Raw genomic sequence first — 20794 nt, 5'->3', positions numbered from 1 at the left:
AGACAGTTTGTGGTAAAGAAAAAGCAAATGTCTAAATTTTAAAGATAATTAAAAAATAATTACTTCTTAGGTTTCAAAGCAGACCACAGAATAACAAATAAATGAAAAGCAGGGGCTTTTTTTTTTTTTTTCCAAGGATGTTTTTTACTGTACATTTTGTAGCAAAAGAAAAAAAAAAAGAGAAAGAAAATAAAGGAAAAAAATATTCTGATCACAGGGATGTTGTTATCTAAAACTCCAAGTAGGAAACATGACGAATACAAGATCAAGTACACAGCCATGTCACAATATATCTCTGAACTTTTTAAAAAAAATATACATAGAGTTTTTTCATGTATTATTTTCTCTGTGCCTTGCATACTTTCTCCACCTCTTTTACAAAATCATAGTAACAATGTGCAATTTCAGAATGGTTCCCAACAGCTGATCAAACAAATAAATAAATAAATGACAGGACAGTTGCAGTAGCCAGCAGAATGCTAGAAATCACAGTAAAATTGGTAAAGAAAATAAATTCTGCTGGATGGGCCATGTGTATTTCTACAACCACAGCAATGCTCACCAAAAACCAGTTTGAGGCTCTGTTTACAAACCCTGAAGAGCTCCTGTTACAAGTGTCTTCCTGAGGATGAGAGACAGGGGAGTAGGAGTGCACCAGACTGGGGAAGGGCTTTATGTAATGCAGGGGAGACATGGCTCACCCCCTCCTCAGTGATACTCAAATTTTACTCAGCTTCTGTGGCTAATTTGGAACATAACCAATCACCCGAAATACACAAAAACTTAATTTTCCTGATGTTACTGATACAGTAAAGACATGTCATGGTGACCGTACAGAACAAGGAGCTTTTGTCACAGTAGGGTGCAAGTCTCTCCTTTTAGTGGAGTGAGAGCATGACCCCTACCAGAAGCCACTGCTATCCACAACGTGGAGAGCTCCCAGGAGCTACTTTTGTTTTCCTTTTCTTTATCCTTTATTAGGGTATCCTGATAACTATTTTCCTCATCTTTTATAGCAACATCCCTACAGATATCAATATCTGCTGCAATCTGCCTTGAGCATTGACAAGAAGAGATTATGAAGGAGATGGAAAAAAGAGGATGATTTTTTTTAATTTATCCCTAGATTTAATTTTTCCTAGGACAAAAAGGGATGGTATTAGAAGTGAGTTATACAGTACATCAGATATTTGACCTTTGTACATATCCTCCTTTATGGGGAGGATCTGGGGAATTTGATGAGGCTGAAAACAAAACCAAAATATGCATGGAAACATACCTTGTCTTGCGGGAAAAAAGCAACTCAAAAGCAGTAACAAATCAAAACAGAAGAGAAATAATTAAATACCAAACAAAAGTCCATTCAACAACAATTATTGTTTGCCCAGATGTCACAGTTTCACAGTTAAGACCATGAGATTATGCTAAACAATTTACTCTGATCTTCCCCTGTGGGTGCCCTGCCTGCACTTTTGAGAAAATTCCTTGGAATGACAACCAGATATATCCTAGCACCAGTCATATCCACAGAAGTGTATTTCTGTGGTTAAGGAAAAAAAAAAAAAAAAGAGGTGCTATTATAAAAACCACCAAAAACAAAACCAAAGAAAGAAAGTAAAAAGAAACCCTGAAAAATTAAATTTCTGCTGTTAAACCCCTTTTCATCCTCCTTGTTTAATCTTGGGTGAAGGTTCACCAGGAGTCTGAGTAACTTTTGGAAAGCAATGCTAAATACAACTAGCAAATTCCTTGAAACATTCACACATGGTTTAGTAGGGGCCAGACAGGAATGGTACCATATGTGCCTATTCACATTTCATGACCCTCCTTTTCCTTTACTATTCCTGTAACTTGCTTGCCTATCTTTTTGGCCAGTACAACAGGAAATGTTTCCTCCCCTCTCTTTCCAATTGCACGGCCCTGAAGCAAACCACACTTATAGCACATGAGGGGAGAAGAGAAAGGGGGAGACACTGATATTTACACCGTGCTTTCCATCACCCACTCTGAGCTCCCGAAAGTCCCTTTGGCCCCTGTTAGGTCATTGTCATCATACTGCAACAGCATGCCGTTGACCGAGAGGCTCCTCTTTGTCCAAATGTTTGTTATCTTTTTTGGGTAGGTGCAACACTGAGATGTGGCAAAGTCCCCCATGTCAAAAGAATGGCTACGTTTAGTTTTGCCCTCCAGAGGCAACATGAGGAAGCTGCGGAATTTGGACTCTGACTGGCCCAGCAGTGGCTCTTTGTCCGAGTGGCGGGCCACCGTGGAAGTTCTGGAGTCTGTCACTTCCTCCTTTTTCTGACACTTCAGTTCCAGGGAGGCAAAAGCTCCCATTAGCCGGTCAATATTGTGTTTTGACCGGGAAGGAGGCCTCCATTTGCTGGACAATGTGCCCTGTTCACTTTGGAGGCTGTAGTTGTCACAGTCACGGCTATTTGCAGAGCTGGAGGAAGAGGAGATGCTGCTCCGCGCAGACTGGCAGTTAAACTCCATAAGTTCATTTCTCACCACCACTTTGGGATTGACTTGGGGCAAGACTCCGTTCTGAACTGGTTGTGCTCCATTTGTCTGTGAGTAGACGTTGCTGACATTAGACATCTTGCCCTGGGAATTGTTGCAGACCTTATAGCGGACCATGAGAATTACAATGAACACCAACAGGGTCGCCACAATGATGCCTCCAATGATCAGAATCATGGTCCCACCCAGGAACTGGCTGTGCATCGACTGGCACTGAGGGTAGTCTTCTTTGGTGAAGAACTGGGCACATCCCACAATATTGGTGGCAGTAAGGGTTGTGGCCGTGTCATCCCACATTGCCAAGACGCAGAGGTCATAGCCTGTTCCAGAAACAAGGTTGGTTACAACAAAGGCCTTGTTTGTAGCTGGTATCATCCTTGAAAAGAAAAAAAATTAAAAAAAAAGAAAGAAAAAAGAATTGGTTAGTCTTGGAACAAAGGTAAAAGAAAGAATGGAGATTAGAACAACGTGATATTAACTGTTCCGAGTACTGGCAGAGAGGAGCCATAAATTCAGAGCCATAAAATTCAAACAATCATTCCAGCTCCCCAGCTCCTGAGGATTCAACATCTCAACATTCAGTAACATGCAAGTTTTGAGGGCCAGCTCTCAACTGTGCAATAAAGGGAATAAGAAAAAGCAGACAAAACTAAACTGGGGATTCTTTTTCTCCTCACTTGCATCTGTCATAATCTGAAATATATTCAAACTTGAACAAATAACTCAGAATAAAATCATACAAAAAGCAGTTCTTTCTCAGTATGCAAATGACCCTTGTGCTTGCTGAGACTCAGCGTGGCAGTTGTCACATCCCTTCACAGGTGCCTGAATATTTTCTGTCTCACATCGGCAGGTTACTTACCTTGTGAAGGCAAAGGTCTACACTCAGTTTTCTCATTGACTGAGAATGAAAGGCAGGCAACCATTTCTCTCTTTTTCTCCACTCTCCCACTTACTTTCCTCATCCTCCTACTCCCCACTGTGGGAAATATCTCCTAAAAATGCAGCTACCATCATCATCTTTGCCAGAAATTTATCACTGCAACCACCTTCCCCTGTGTGAGTGAGAAGGGAACGCTGGCATTGGCAGTATGGGCTGTGGAACTGTGAGGAGAGGTAGGAAGATATAGGTATGGAAATAAGGTTTCTTTAAAATAAAAAAAATTCTACTCATGTATAAATCCATTTCCAAAAACCAAATAGCTGGGCCAAAGCTGTGCTCCAAGTTGGAACATTTATGGAAGTTGTTCTTTGCTGCCACAACACTTAAGCAGTCATTTGAACTCATGCAATATTAGAGCATCACTAGCATTCAAAATTAGCAGATGAAAATGAACGTAGTCTACCCCCATTTCAAACCAGTGAAAATTGTAGCACATTAGTGGAACAGAGTGGGGAATCCCAGATTTAGTGCCTGGTGGGCAGTCAAGAATAACACCAGAGAGATACCCCATGCATGTTTCTCATTACTGCCACATTACAGGCTTGGGTGAGAGAAAAAAGCTGAAATTAAACCAGCCCATTACAACTTATACCTGCAGGTTTTTTGCATCAGCAACAAGGGAGCCCATACAGGCACTCAGAGCACACAGTAAGCTGGTGTGACTGTTTGGGAGGGTAAGGCCTGGGCACAGGACCAAGGCAGACTCCCTGCAGGAGAACCAGGCTTCCTTAGGCTCAAATCATTGCCAGAGCCAGCACAAACTGCAGCTCTGCAGAGCCCCTTCTGTGCAGTGGGAGGGAATAGACCTGCACAGAGAAGCAGCAATGTCAAGGCACTGCCAAGATGGTTTTCTGATCATCTTTGCATTTATGCATTCACCCCACTTACTCAACCCTTCAGTCTGGCCACAGGCAAGGATGTGGCTTCTTTCTAAAAAGCAAACAAGCACAGAAAAAAAAATTCTGTAAGGAAAAGAAATATCAATGAGAGACACTTGGAATATAAACATCATCTGGCAGGTTTACTCAATGTTGTATTTGAAATTCTGGGCACATTTATCATCCTAATGTAGCTGTTTGACACAGATACAGATGAGCTATTCAGAATGAGCCGAGAGGTCATAAAGCAGCCTTCGTGAAACACTCCAGATACTGTTGCTAAAATAGTTTCCAAAAGTTTAAATATTTGGTCTCAAGCTATTTCTAATTGTTCTGCTTTCCCTGTGTCTCTGTGAATAGAACACCTCTGCTCATAGCAAACTGCACTTTCTTGAATTGTTCAAGTATATATGCACAAACCAAGGATGATATATGGAATAACAGAATGCTACTGATCATAAAACATTTGATTTTAAACCCTTAATTAGTTTCACCAAATGCTTCCTATCTCCTCCTGTAGTGCTATACTCCACTTTTCACCACCAATCCCAGACCAAAACTTAAAAAAATTCTGCAGTTGTTAAGTCATTAAGAAGCCATTTCACTGTAAAACCTCATTGCAAACAAGTTGCACTGTTAGCAGAAAGAGTAGTCAGGCCCACAAACTGGGTCTTGTACTTGGGTCATAACCCTTGGAGAAACAGGACTATAACACCACCTGTTAGAGTGGCTCCTTTGGCTTTGCACTGGTGGAACACAGAGACAAGAGATTTCCACAGTCTCCGAGCAAGCAGCAAACACCTTGTTTTACCCACTTTACAGCTTTGCACGTGTCTGGTGGGTGATCTTTGCATGTAGGCTTTCTCACAACCCTTCAGTCTGGCCTCAGGTAAGGATGTGGCTCTTTTAAAAAAGCAAACAAACATATAAAAATAGAAATACAGTTGTTCAGCCTCACACACTTATGCCCAATTTCAGTGAACATTGATAGCCCAAATAATTTACAACTTGCTTTCTTCAAACACATAAGCTTCCAAGGAAGTGAAACTGCCTAGAATATTTCAAGGACTGGCAGGTGGTGAATAGTGGCAAGAAGTGTATAGCCATTCCATTTTTGAATGCACAGAATTGAGGCCATAACTAGTCCTAAAACTTGGACAGGTTAACTGTGTTGAAATGTGTTATAATAAAAACCTCGTCTTAGAAACGAGGATCATTTCTAAATTCAATGAATCCTGGAAGAAACAGAATCATTTCTAAATTCAATGAATTCTGGAAGTAACATCTGTGACAACAGTGGGACTAATACTGTGTTTTAAAAGATTACAGTTGTAGTCCCAACTAAGGAAAAAGCAATCAAGTCTCCATATACATCTAAATAAAGAATTTTGGCTGTTTCTGCAAATAAACCTTAAATACTCTTGTAAAATATTCAAATTATTCTGCTAAAGAACAGCTAAGCACAGGAATAAGCAACAATTTCAGGAGTACTAGGAGTTAAGTAATTAATTTCAGACTTAGTTTTCTATCTTACAGGGAAGGCAATCTTGTTCTCTTAAACTTGCCAGATTTTAAGAGTATTTTGGCATGGCTCCATGCTTTGGTCTACCCTCCCCAAACATGCTGCCAGTCAGATATGATGGATGACATCTCCTAACGCTCCCTACATCTCATATCGATGCAGTCACATTTTCATTCTGGGATGTGATGACTCTTACTTTGATTGTTCCCAGCACAGGTAGCTGCCAGATGCCACTTCAGGCTTTGCTTTGCTGCCTCAGAGGGGGTGTCTCTTCATGGCTGCTCCATACATGCAGTGCCATTAATCACGGACCACTGTGCCCTTAACTCTGGGACTCAACAGCACAGAGCTGCTGTAAACCTGAGAGGGGCCAACAAAACTGGGTCTAGGCAGAGATCTTGCAAGGCTTTGTTCAGCCCACTCATCACCTAAACACAGAAAGTTGGTTTCAGATAGCAATGATCTGGTGCATAAGAGATCAAAAATAGCTTTTTAAAGCTGTTAGCTTTTGGAACTCAGAAGATCCTGGTGTTCACCTGGGAGCCCTCAGCAAACATACTTAACAGCTGTGGTATCTTGAAGCAACAAGCTTGATATTGTCCACCTGCTCTTCAGGGCATGGTGACCTTGCAGAGATGCCTCCCATCACAAAAGAGGAATAAAGATCTAAATTTGATACTAGCTTTTCTTCAGGAAAAAAAAAAAAGTGACAGTTGGCTAAGTGCAGGAGTAGATTAACTAACGAAAGTCTTCCTTACAGATTATAGGTTGTGAAAGGTTTTAATCTATCCAGTTTAAGGAGTCCTGGAGCAGTGAGAACTGGGAAAGCAAACTAACACACAAATATGTCAAAAGGGAAAGTGTAAATTTAGTTCCAGCTAGGTCAAGACACAATTTGAAAGTCTTATGGAAATTTCACTGTCCAGACACAAAAGCCACAATAATTTCTGCCTTTCTCATTTCGTTTATTCTCTTTGGAGTAGGAGAAGCAGGCAAATCTCTACATTCCTGCCAGGATTTTTTTATCTGATTCTTAATCTACCTTCTGAATCCTATCTGAAGGTCGAAATATCCCAAAGAAAAGTATTCATATATTAACAAGGTTCTGACCTCTCTGAAAATCTTGCCTCTATAAGGAATGAAATGAGGATAGGAGTCTTACAACTGACCCTCTTAATTTACAGGAAAAAGCCCTCTTCTCTCACTTTTTGGCACAATAGCTTTAGTTGCTGGAAGAGGAGGAGACTTCTGGCCAGGATTGGGGCATGGCATAAGTGTCAGAAATAGAACAACAGTAGACAGATGCTCCTAGGAGAGTTAATGTGGAATGAAGAGCTATGAAGCCGTGAAGGTTTTCAGGGCTTTTTCAAACAATCCATTCCCTTCAATCCATGGAGACTTCTGTCTCATTTTGTGAAAGCACCAAAATGAGTCCATGAAACACTTTTTAAAAAAAGGGAAGAAGAGTGCTAGAACTCTTATTTGAAGTCAATCTTATTTTGTATCACCACTAAACTGTCCTTGTTATGTCCTTGTGGACACAACATACAGAAAGCAAGTAATTTTGTAATTATTCACTTTGGTGATATTAAGAAAATTAGAAAATAAATTAGTTAGAAATGAAGGGGAGAGAGGTTTGCTGCAGACTTCTGTCATAATCCCAGATGCAAGTGAGCACTGATGCTTGCAGAGAGTGAACTGTGCTAAGAATTTAGGATAACTGAGTTTTATTCTTCCTTTATCAGCTTCACTGATATCAGGCTCCACTTTATCAGTAACTCTCAGTTCCTGAGAAATCATTTTGCTGTACTCTAAGGCTCCTCATTTATAAAATGGGGATAATGCCAGCAATCTCCTTTCAAAAGAGGCCTGTAGTGTATCAAAGGAAATTAGTAGATATTGTGATTACACTGTAATATACAAATGGTTCTTTTCTTCTGTGTAGCACTGGGGATTAGCAGGACTGAACTGCTGGTTAACTCTGTGGTTATGCAAAACAGACAAATTAGACAAAACCCAGATTAGGTTAATTGGCTAGGCAATTCTCTTCCTTTTCTCCATCAAAAGAGGGATATGATACCATCTAGTTTTAGTCTAAAACTGCTTTAATCACAGAACTTGCAGGGACCTGTCAAGGCAATTCCTTTGGGAACGTACTTGCAACTTTCAAGACTCAGTTCTATAATAACTAGACTATGCTGCTTTTCTCATAGTCCTTTTCCCCTTTTCTTTTCTTTTCTTTTCTTTTCTTTTCTTTTCTTTTCTTTTCTCTTTTTCTTTTCTCTTTTCTTTTTCTTTTTATTTATTTTTATTTTTTTCTTTTTTTCTTTTTCTTTTCCCAGGACTATATACTACCTATGCACAATTTTTTTTTATCATCTGGGTCTATATACCACCTGCATACAATTTCTCCTTCTGGAATGAATGCTAGGACTTCAAAATAGAGTCATGCTAATTTATTAAATACTGTACCAGGAAAAGGTGCAAAAAAAGTTTAAATAGCTTAACTCCTTGGGTATTTTGTAGCTGTTGTAGACTATACAACAATTATGGAGCAACTGCTAACCAATGATGTCATTATTTGTTATAATTTGTGGTGAGGAGGGGAAAAGAAAGAGAAAGAGCAGTGCAAGGGTGAAATAGCAATTGCATTGTAAATTTATATCCCAGTTAGTTAGCACACTATCTTTTCTGTATAATAAAGCCTTACTGTGAAAATACCAGTCTCACTGTGCACTGCTGAACTTCCTCTTTGATAAAGTTGCTTTCACTTAAGTGCAAAATATTACTCTCAGAACTAGAAATCAATCCAGAAAAATAAAACACTGGAATCTGAAAAAAAAATCATTTTTCAGGGAAAATTTAATGCCAAAAATCATCCTTTTTTCATTAATAAGTTTGTCCCCTATTTTAAGATATTTTTTTGGTTTCGTTTTTTTTTTTCCTTCAGTCCAGTTTCATATGTTTTTTCTGGAGGACAAAAAAAAAATATTCCAGGTAATGTTGTAAAAGGGTCTGAGAGAGTCCTGCATTTCAGGTAGAGTGTCCCCCTGTAATCTCAGTAGGATAGAATTAGGCTGGTAGAGAAAGGGAAGAGGGAAAATATCAGTGGGGGCATAGTGGAGGAAGATTGACTAAAAATCATGTAAGAATGTGAAGATCTTGGAGCAAAGCCAAGACAATTTTAAAGATAGTGAAGTGAAAAGACCTCAGATGGTGGACAGAGATTAAGAAATCAGGAGAAAAAGGCAGAAAAAGATCAGAGGAAGAGTAGAAGGATCTAAACTGAAGTGAAAATGTCACACATGATGTATTGCCTTGGAGCAAGAGCAGGCAATTGACAAATTTGTGTTGCACACTTAGCATTCTTCTTGGCTGCCAACTTTTGTGATTTGCTTGAAAGTTTTATGGGATATACTGGTTTAATTTTCTTCTGTATTATTTTCCTGGAAAGCTCCAGTTTTTGTAGTGATGGAATGAAAATAGAGTCTAAAACATTATTAAAAATTAAGTAAGCTAACAACAGAGATTAATTTCTGACCCTTTAAATTTCAAAGGAAATCCTTGAATATGTGTCTTCAGATCATCCTAAAGGCCTCAGGAATTAAAAAAAAAAAACAAACTAGGTAAAAAAGTACCAAGTAGGTTTCTGTGTGAGATTGCTCTTCTGGCATCTGATTCAAGATTTTTTAATTTAGAATCTGGGAAAGACAGAGACCTATTGTGACCTGCATCTTGGAAAAATGACAGTTTTATTTCTGGTGTCCTGGGATAAGAGATGTTTGTTAGTATTAGCAACAGGGTATAATTCCTCTGTCAGTCATGTCAACATAGGGAAATGTCAGATAATACCAGGAGGTAGCCAGACATTTTCAGTAAACACTAAATCAACCCAGCATGAATAATTTCTTGCATTTTTATTTTATTAGTTTTGGGGGGTTTTATGATATGCAATCATAATTTTGCCTTCAGACGGAACATTTATTATTAAACACAAATCCCTTTTTGCTTTTCTGAAACTTATCTTCTCATCACTCATTCATCCAGCTGCCCTTCAGAGAATCTGTCTTGTCAAATAAAACACAAAGCACATATAATTTAATTATTATTTCCTAATTTGCATAGGTTCTTTCCTGCTCTTTTGGAAAAGTGGGGTTGGAGGTGAGGAAGAGAAGGCAGAGACAAAAGCAATTGATATGCCTGTCAGAAGATGGTGAGCCATAGAGACACTGATATTAAATATATGCCTTGTGCTATAAGGGAAAGTAAAAAAAAAAACAACCAAAACAACGCAATCTTTAAACAATTGGCTCAGAGAATATAAAAATTTTTGACAGGCTGCTGAATAATGTCCCCTGGGGACACTTTGGAGTAATTTATCAAGTGACAGAGGAAAGTGTAGGCCTCTAGGGGACATTATTTCACAAGGCTGAGGAAGGGGAACCATAGTACAAAGTATTCTGCTCCCCTCCATTGCCATTGCTCTCTTCCTTTTATCATTCTCAACAAAATTCTTGCAAACTATAGTCAGGCTCAATGGTTGAGGCACTTGGATGAAGATCACCAGAAACATCTTCTGATCCTTTGAATCAATGAAGGTGCTCAGTTCAGCTGTTCAGGTGCAAGCTGATACTCTGGGACAATCTCATTTCGGTTCATGTTGTATGACAACACAAAATTAGACTTTCAGGGTCCCTGATCTGTGCTATAACTTCTTTCATGTGGATACAACAGAAGCAGAAATTTACTGCCCTTAGCTTTCAATTTTATCTTTAGAGGGGAAGGAGATACACTCTAGGAAGCCTGGTCAGCACTAAAGATTAATCCAGTCACACCCAAGCTATTCAGCAGCACACAGAACACCTTTCACCTCATTATACTAACTGCCTCAGAAAAAAAATTCCTCACACTAATTCAAATCCAACTAAAACATATTTAAGCTCATTAGCAGGGTAATTGAAAGCCCACACAATATTTCTGTTAGTAAACGTGAAGCTGAAATATTTATGGAAACAATGCAGAGGCACACTAATGAATTCACTCTGTAGCCACACGTAAATGTAGAGCTAGGAAGCTCTCATAATTCACAGCAATGTTTCAAAGAGTCAGACAGAATATTTCAGATTACTCAACAGTATGTAAAGTTAGCAACTGTCAGTGGAAGCAATATATTACAACCACCATGTTTCTAAAGATGGGGAAAGGTAAAAGTTTTCCATGAAAGGGGTGTTCAAGTCATTAAGCAGAATTTGGGACCTGGGACATACTTTTCCCAGGCTTTTATAGACAAATGGCTCATACACTAGGCTGAAGGGTCATGGTTATTCTCTCTGACTGAAGTAATTCTGAATTCTTTTTTGCAGTGTTGGACAGTTACCTCAGAAAAGGTCATCCTTCCACGCCAGCAGAGGTTACCAGAAGGGAGCAACATCAGAAGTAATGAGCACATTTAGAAACTCAAATGAAATTAATTTGGAAAAGGGAATCTGCTATTTTCCTGGCAGAACAGCTGTCAGATTCAGCCATATGCTGTCCTTTCTTGAGAGTTACAAGTGGGATTTTTCACTCATTTCCAGGCAGTGAGATCTGTGTAAATTATAATGAAGGGATCCTATAGTGGTTAACCCACCCCCTTTTTCTGTGAGAGCTCATGTGAGCTGAGATGAACAGGATCCTCAGTGGCTTACTAGCAATTTTGTCCCTGCTTGCAGCTCAGAGCACTTATGCCAGGTTGAAATTCTCATGTCCTGTAGAAACTTGGTGTCCTTCCACACAGGATAATTTTATTTCCAGAAGGTTATGCCAGAATGACAAAAACCCCAGGAATTGCCTGAAGTTATCTTTGCCCATTCTTTGTAATTGGCTGGCCAAAGCAAACTTCAACATGCTGCTTCAAGTTCTTCTGTCAAAAAAATCTTTGTGCACTGGTAAGGGAAGTGTGGAGTCAGCCAACAGCTGACAAGACTATTCTAATATTCCTACCGAAAGAAAATGAAATGAAATGAAATGAAATGAAATGAAATGGGCATCACCACCCATAGAAATTGTGTATTCACTGATATATCAGTTTGTACAGAAGAGTGTCTCAGCATTAAAGGCACAATTTATGCCTTATTTAAAAAGTTTAAACACATATCATTCAAGTGTTTCCCCTGCTTCAGTGATTGAACTTGTGGATATTCTCAGGAGATAAGGAATGCTTATCTACCAGAATCTCAAGTATCTCTCTTATCATAATGATTGAAAAAAATAATTTAATTCCCAGGGGAGAGAAAGGGAGAAGTGCCTTCACCAATTCTACAAAATTGAACTAAAGGAATATTTACCAACTCACCAAAGACACAGACATAGTTCACCTATGTTTAGAGAATCTCTCTGCCAAACCCTTTACCTAATTAGCAAACATTGGAAATATTTTTTACTGTGTAAAAGGGATTTGTTTGCTTCTTGTAAACTGAGTAAACTTTTTAAAAAACATATAAGCAAAGTAATCATCAAGCTTCTAGATTCTGAGCTGGAAGAGAGAGGAAATATTTTGGAACAAAAATTTCCATGAAGCATACACAAGGTAAGAAAAAACAGAATGATTCAAGGTATCTTTTGCAGTAACATTCAGGATTTTTTTCCATATGTAGAATAAGAACAAGGGGTGAAAAAATCACTAATGGTCAGAAAATATCATCTCCTTAGAGTGAAAGTAAGCAGAAATTAAAAAAAAAAGAAAAAAGTAACATAGATGTGTAATGAAGGCATTTCCTAAAGCAGAGGTGGGACATTTTGTCATTTTCTGGGTATTGCACATAAAACAAAGGAAAAGGCAGGCTAGAAAGACTGGATAGCCTAGAAAGACATGGAAATGTTGAATTTTGGAATGCTCTACTAGAGGATAGAACACAGTTACATCCTTTCAGTTTGTGCTACCAAAATCAGACAAAAGCATTGCTCATCAGCCAGAGACACCCTGCTTCTTTCAAAGTTGAGCCTGGACTGAAAGTGTACTGCATGAAGAGTGACAAATTCCTTACTGAAAAGGCAAGTAAAACCCACCCAGCAAGAAAATAAGTTTTAGTTTATAATGACCTTAGGAGAAATAAAATGAGAAGTCAGTTATAACTTCAAATAGTATCATAATTTAATTGTCAAGAAGTATGTTTTATTGTTTAGCAATATATTTCTCTGATAAAGGATCTTAGATAAGTGCCACAGATTTCTGGTATGTGAATAAAATTTAACAAAAACTAGTGTACTATTTATTTACATTTTACCAACTCTTCACAATTAGGAGTCTAAAAGCAGACTGCCAGTAGCCTAGTAAATATCAGCAGTCCAGAATCCAGGCTATGCATCCCATTAATGAACTCATTGGAAAGAGGAAAGCTTGAGCAGTGTTATTTGGATTTTTCTCTCTTCCAAGTATCAGCTATATACTTTGCAAATATATATTTGGCTATCCTAAAATTAGTTCTCACTAACAGAAAATATGCAAAAGATTTTTAAGTACCAGAAAAGGAAAGAAATCCTACTAGTTAACAACGTTGCATATTAAATGAGTTCATAAATATAGGACTGCTCAAATTTTGCATCTCCCTTTTATTTAAGAGAAACCCAATTGTTCTCTTTAAGTTTGATGGTTTAACATTAAGAAGAGAGCAGAATTTCTTCTTAGGTTTCAACTTCACCAACTGATTAAAATTTTACCTGGCTCCTGAGATTTACCCACTTATGGCTTAAATTTCTGAATATGGTTTACATATGTACAAATACAACAAATGCTAGGTATGGTATCAAGGCTGTTGATACAGCCACATCCAGATTTGCTAGGTTTATTTTTCCTTTACCATGATTAATTGCTAGTCATCATTCCTGGAGGTTTTTGCAGGCGTGGATATTTCATTGTTTACCAGGAGAACAGAAGCTTTTACTTGTTATGGGCATCCATGTGAGGTCATTACAGATAATGAAAAGCAACTTAGGAATAATTTTACTGAAAAACTATAAATTCTGTGGAATAACATGTAAGAGTACTGTTGAAAGAGAAATGAAAGAAGATTTTTCTTTATCTTTGCTTGAAGAACTTTCAAAGAGTAATAAAGGAAGAGACTGACAGATTGCTCTGCTTTGGAGAGCTTCAAGGGTAAAGACTGAAAAACTCAAAATTTTCATTCTGCAAAATCTTCTCTGAGCTTTCCTGCTGTAACTCCAGATAGCTTAAATAAGTAGAACATGCAAAAATTACCCTGAGAGCTAAAAAGGAGAGTGGAATAAAATGCAAATCAAATGCACAATGGTACTAAATGCACAATTTTTTGTGTGCTTGAAGAATACAGAATCATTAGTCACCTCTACTATCAGACAAGGGAATTCTGTCCTCATCCTGTCAAAATGAGCAGTAGAAAAAATTTGCCAAACGTTTGTTGATATTTAGGAGCAAAAAGGTTGAGCTGAACATTGATTCATTACGCCAAGCAGCATCAAAACCTCAGTATGATCCCTTCAGAAAGACTAAAAAGTCAAAAGTCAGACTGATTCCTGCAAAAGAAGGACAGGAAATTATTTTAAAAATCACTAAATAGAAATATAAGATTTCAGGCTTCTTTGGAGAGCACAGCCAGAACTGCATTCTAGGGTATATTAGTTATAAGACTCTGTTTTCCCATACATATGTTGGTCAGGAGTACTACCAGTATAGTAATCAGCATTTGAATCAACTTTTCTGATACCCAATGTAAACCTAAAGAGGAAACTTGATCCTCTGTAAACACTGTATGGGCTGGGAGATTTTTTAGATCTGCAGTGATTAAAGAACAAAGTATATTGCACTTGGGAAAGCATTTTCCCTTCTTTTGTCGATAAATGGCCACCTTAGAAGTACCAGAGTGCATCTCAGAGTGTATGAACATGAGAATAAGGAAATTTTACTCCCTTATGAAGTACTGCAAAGTTGTGCTTCATTAGCAGAACTGCTGATTTTGGCTTGTCTGCAGTGGGCTGGGTTAGAGGGAGTCCTAAACTTGCTTCTGTACCACTTGATACACAGCTCCTGGGCTCTGAGTTCACCTCCCTAAATGTTGTTTCAGTCCCTTTCCTAGGTGTCACCCAGTCAGTGCCAATCCTGTGACATGTGGAATTAGGACAGGCAGAACCATCAGTCTGTGGCAGGACTCCAGCGAGGCACAGTGTCTGTCTTTGACATGGAGAGAGAATAAGGGTCAGATGAGCATCTTGACTGATGAGATGGCCTTTCTTACTTGCTGGGGAAGTCAGACAACTTTGTAGAGGTTTCAATTTTTTTTAGAAGTTGAATTTCCTTCCTTATTTGTCTCTCTCACCAAAATGACGGAGAGAAGGATGGTCACCTGCAGAAGAAATGAAGCTGCAAACCTGCTGAACAGCAGCTATGACTTACAAGATGGGAGGAAGTAGCCTGTACCCAACTGCCTGCAAATGGAACCCCCACATTTCCCTCATATACATGGCAAAAGAAACAAGGTGGGAGTGATCTAATAAGAGCTGTCTTTGGTCCTCAAAATTTGCTTGGGAGCTGCCTTTGTTTCCACAGTGGCTGGAGACATCTCAAGCAGAACACACCCCTGTTCCATCCCTTGTGCCTCTCTCAGGAGATAGCAGAGATGTAAAAAATCTGTGTCCAAGTGTCTCAAGGGCTTTTTTAAGATTGCTTTCACACCTGACACTTAGGGTGTAGTCATTTCCCTGCCATGTTCTCTCTGTCTTTGCAGGTGTGTATTTGAATCATTCCCCCACGCTCAACCATGAATCTTTTATTGATATTTGATATTGATGCTATTGATATTTACCCAACTGTGACAATGCCAAAAATCCTTGTGATGGTGCCAAAAATCATTACTTGGTGGTTGGAAAGGGCTGCATTCAGAGATGTAGTGGAGAGATAACTGCGGCACTGCAGAAAACTTCTATGAGCTATTGGCGTTTACAAATCTCTCAGAATTTACTGTCTAATATGCCTCACAGGCAGACTAAAATTAACTTACCTCAGATATCAGAAACTGCAGACAGAGCCAATGATTCCTCATAGTGCATGTGTTTTTCTCTTGCACAATAACCTGACTATAAGCTACAAGTCAAAAATGAGTCTGATCCTAAATTCATTTGGCTATGCACCTAATGAAGATAAAACTCTGAGTCACAGTGATTAAATTTCAATGAAATATTGAAGAATGCTTAACTAGCTTCAATACTTCAGCTGTAGAAAAGAATTTATTCTGTCATGACTAAAATTCATAACCCTGTTTCAGAAAATGAGTAGATCTTTAATGGCCATGCTGGCAACATTTTGCAGTTCCACAGAAAAGGTGACTGAACTGAAAAGTTTCTATAAACACCTGCATAATTTCTCACTCTATAGTGTAAATATGTGGTAGCCTGCCACAGATTTCACTCAGGTCTTTTTTCTTCATGTGCACTCTGGGTTTGTTGGCAAATACTGGCGTCTTTATTCTCTAAAGTGTCCAGAACTTTCATAGTCATATTTCTGGTTCCACTGCTATGTGGATATTTTTTTTTTACCTTGCTATGGAATGAATCACTCCACCCTCTCTCCAGCACGAAGACAAATGTGACTGCTGCTCCTGAACATATGGTAGAGCCTAAAAAAAGGGTTATCTTGTAGGAGTGTATCTGTATGCATCACTTATCACACCGTCCCCAACAGAGAATTTAAGAGATGATAGCTTCTCTTTTTCTTTCTCAAACTGCTCATGTTCAGCATTTCTCTGTCTACTGCTTTCCAACACACTCATGATTCCTCGAGAGAGGAAAGCCCACTCCCAGTACAACTGGTCTTTTACATATTGCTCAGCAAGCTTGGATTTGCTCTACTTTCAGGGGCAAGTTTTATGAGGTTCAAAAGCAAACATACAGAAGTTTTCCTCCTTTCTGTGTTCATAATTTCTGTGTGACATTATAGAACACTTTCTTGTCTCTGAAGAGAGCAACCTGTAATCATATGAGGATAGATTTTCGAAGTTACAAATTTCTACACTGCTCTCAGTTTGAGAGAGAAGGTGTTAGCATAATATTTTATCCCAAAGCAATCTTCTCAGATTACAAAGTCTGTCTCCCTCAAGAAGCTGTGGACATCTTCAGAGTGACCCACGTGATGACACAAAGGGTCATTTTTCTGTGAACATTCACAAGTGCCAGGCGAATACTTTGAGGATTTCAGAAAGCTTTAACCAGTATTCAAAAGTATTTAACTACAATAGTCTCTAATGGAAATGCTTTATATAACTCAAGAGACAGCTACCGTGAGTTCAAGGAACAGCTAGCTCCATTTTTGTCTATAAGAAAATCCTGTACATGTGGAGATGGCTTCTCCAATGGTTCTGGCTAAAATAGATTTAAAGCTTGGTAGAGGAATGGCTGCTGTACTTGCCCACACAAAAGTTTAAGTATATGGGTCAATATGACCATAAAAGAAAATGCAGAAAAAATGCAAAGGCATCGACATTTCCATCTTGCTTTAAATCAGAGTCATGGGTATATGCACAGAGGCCCTAGTGAGCTCTCTGGTACTGAGACTGCTCACTCAGTCAAGCACAGTGTGTCTTAATAATTCCTTCAGTGATGTTTCCTTCAGCAATTTTTTTAAGACTGAGCTTGTGCTCACTAAACCTGGCCTAATCTGTACCACTACACTGAGCCTGTGATTATTTCTTGAAAGAAATCTGCTCTTGCAATCTTTCACCCCTAGCCTTGCTGGCTTTGCAATATTTGAGGCCTCCACACAGACATATAAAAATGAGCAGCAAAGCAGAAGCAGCAAAGAGGGCAACACTGATGAATGGCTGCAGGGACCACTGACCGTCCCAGAGAGTAATACACACCAGAAGACACATCTATGCCAAACCTCCTCCACAATGAACCACAACACAGAAGGCAGCCTGAAAGGCAGAGGTGTGTCTGCAGTGCTCAAAATATCCTTGGATGCAACAATCCAAGGGACTGACTAGTGAAGAACATCCTTACAGTGAAAAAAGAAAGAAGTATACATTTTTATATTTTTCCATCTCAGATGCAGCCTAATGTAAAGTGTGAGAATATCTTCTTAGTTTAGTCAAGCACAAGTGCTTTTTTGCAAGCTGAATCTTGCTGAGATAAAATCAATTCACAAGACTTCAGTGGAACAGCATAGGAGACACTTCATGGATCATAGCTTAATTGCTTACCCAGGGTATAAACAAGGATAGAGAAATACTTTGATACTGCTATATGCTTTCTGCACCTGTGGACACTGCTTGACACATGTCCTACCAGACTTCCAGACAGCCAGCATTCTCTGAAATGGTCAGTATCTGTTGTTTGCACCAGCCTTGCTTTCAGTAACATTTAGGAAGGGCTGGTATTTGGCGACCAGTACTGACTGAAAGCTTGACAGCCCGTGCCATGTCAGTTATAAAGGCTCTGCTTAGCTCTCAAGGAAGACAAGGCCATGTAGCACCTTTTTTTGATACAGCCATAGAAGATCCATAGGACTGCTGTGATGTGACTGCCAGATAAAGTAATGAGTATTCTCTCATAAAAGTTAAGGCAATTGAAACCTTAATGCATACAATTCTAGCATTAGCTTACGCAGAGATATTCAGTTTTATTGAACATGCTGACTTCACCAGAAGACTTTGATTGACAGTTTGACTGCTTTTATGTTCTTGCCTTTGCGGGAAGGGGTGGTTTCCAAATATTAATAGCAGTATGGGTAGTCATGATCATCTAGTCTGACTTTTTTTTCAACAAAGTCCAGCACAGGCTGGGGACTTTATCCAGGGATTCTTCCACTGATACACAGCACTGTGGTTTACTGGACATGGTGAGTTAGGGATTTCTCAGGGGATGAAAAGTTATTGACTCTATGTCTGTGTACTAGTTCATACCACAACACCAAAATGTCATCACAGCTCATTTCCACTTTGAGTTTATAGGTCCTCACTTCAGCCTGAGAAAGATAAAGAGTGGTTTACACATCTGCATATGAAGTAAAAACAACAAGCAAAGAGCAGACTTTGAGGCAGGATGGAGACATAGTCTAAAGCTGTTGAGAATTATTGAAGTTCTGAAATTCACTTTTGAAAGAATCAGAGGATGGTACGAACTTCTATACTTGCAGAGAGGAGGCAAGGTGTTGTGGAGATTTGGAATATAAAATATAATCTCACCGGTGATGGATGGTCTGCTACTGGCCAAGATGACTTGCTAAATAGTTAATGGCTTTTTATAAAATAATTTTTATAAAATGATTGAAAGACAGACTTGAGAAAGCCCAGACGGTCACAGACAAGCTGTCTAAGGCCAGGATAAACATGAAGACAAGTATCAAGAGTTTAATTATGGGAAAATACGTAACGTAACTGGTTGAAATGGAAGGGGATACAAAGACAATATGGAAAGAGGAAGACATTGACATCTCATGCATAAAAGGCTTTTTAATCCAGTTCTAGAGTGTCCAAATAGGTTGTGTTTTTGTATCCAGTCACTTCCACTTGAAACATGTCTGTGACTGTGAGGTACTTCTGTGTGTTATTATCACTATTAAAAGTGACATAGAAAAAGTCCCCTAAGATTTAGCAGCTTTTTCAGAAGGTCACAGGACCCCATGAACAGAGAAGAATGTAAAACCAGTACCTTTTCAGCTGAGCATGTTAGTTCCTGCAGTACTACTCAGTACTAAAGTGACTCTACTATCACACATGTCAGGGAAGCCAGCACCGTTCAGCCCAAGGGTTTTGTGCAGCAGATCTTTAATGCTTTCATGACAAGCCATTTTCAAAACTTTTGTTGTGTAGACGAAACAAAGGTGACCTTTGTCCTTTTCTCTTCTCTATTTAAGGTCAGCAGCAGTTCTCTGATCTACTGACAGTGGCACATGATGCCCATGGAGAATACCCCATTGTTACCAATGATTAATACTTGCATTGCACTCCCCTCAGGGTCATAGCTACTCAACGCCTGAGAACTTGAGAATGATGGAACATCCTGGGTATAGATAAACTCATGAATCCTTCCAAGCCAACAAAAATCACCAGCTGTCTAGGAGGTTCTTCACAAGTCAGAGTATCATTTTCAGATTAACATGTGCATGTATCACATGAATGGGAAAAGCAGATCACTGATAGGAAGTACTGGAGGAGTAGTTAAAGACTGATTGTCACTTCTATACTCTGTTCATTGTTTTTCACTTTGCAGAAAGAAAATGTCAGAAAGGCAATAATTTATTGTGCACTCTGTCTGTGTCTGTGGCAGACATTTCATTTGCAGTTGTGCTGAGAAGTGCACTCTCAAGCACACGACTTACCCCAAAAACAGCAGCATAATAACATCACGAACCAGCTTCCAAAAGGGCTGCCTGTGGGAGTAGTGTATCAGTCACTTGGAGATAGAGATGCTGATTTTAGCCACCAAAAACTTTTATTTCTGGTAGCTCTGTAGAAAAAAATTCATGCATCAAAGAGAGTTGGACTATGTTTAGGCTAATGGATTGTCAAGAAATGGCTCAGCCACAAAAGCTCAGCCTTCCTGACTGCTCAGAACTCCGAATCCCTATGTAGAGACAGAGTCTTGCCCCTGTCCTGGCAAGATGAGGGGCCAGCCTTGGTGAGTCCAGCTCTTGGGTCCACCTGCGATGTGGCCCCCAGGAAAGTGAGAGTGGCTCTCACCCCACTCCAGCTGGGCATGGGAGCTGGCAGGAGGAGTAAAGGCAACCCTGCTTGAGCTGCCTTCTGCAGCCATTGTCTGAATGGATCCTGGGGGTACAGAAACCTCTCCAGGGGAGCCAGGCAGTCTGTTTGTGTAGGCTGACAACCACACTCAACTTCTTTGTAAACAAAACAGAAGGCATGTGAGATTGCCAAAATGCTAACTCTCTGCTACACACTGTAATTTTCAGCTGTGAAGTTT

General features: G+C 39.2%; 1 protein-coding gene across 2 annotated transcripts in view; it reads right to left on the bottom strand.

Moving 5' to 3' along the window:
* Positions 1 to 137: 137 nt before the first annotated feature.
* The window catches only part of LRFN2 (leucine rich repeat and fibronectin type III domain containing 2), a 152486-nt gene continuing 131829 nt past the window's right edge, over positions 138 to 20794 (bottom strand). For both annotated transcript variants that reach the window (XM_054280139.1, XM_054280138.1), the window contains one exon: positions 138 to 2899. In XM_054280139.1, coding sequence (XP_054136114.1) covers positions 1981 to 2899 — 919 coding nt within the window. In that variant the 3' untranslated portion in view covers positions 138 to 1980. The remainder of the gene's footprint in view (positions 2900 to 20794) is intronic.

The sequence above is a fragment of the Melozone crissalis genome, unplaced genomic scaffold (assembly GCF_028551555.1).
Source record: "Melozone crissalis strain CALT ecotype California unplaced genomic scaffold, PUWL_Pcris_2 ptg000027l_1, whole genome shotgun sequence".
Classification (NCBI taxonomy): Eukaryota; Metazoa; Chordata; class Aves; order Passeriformes; family Passerellidae; genus Melozone; species Melozone crissalis.
This window is presented reverse-complemented; position numbering and strand designations above follow the sequence as displayed.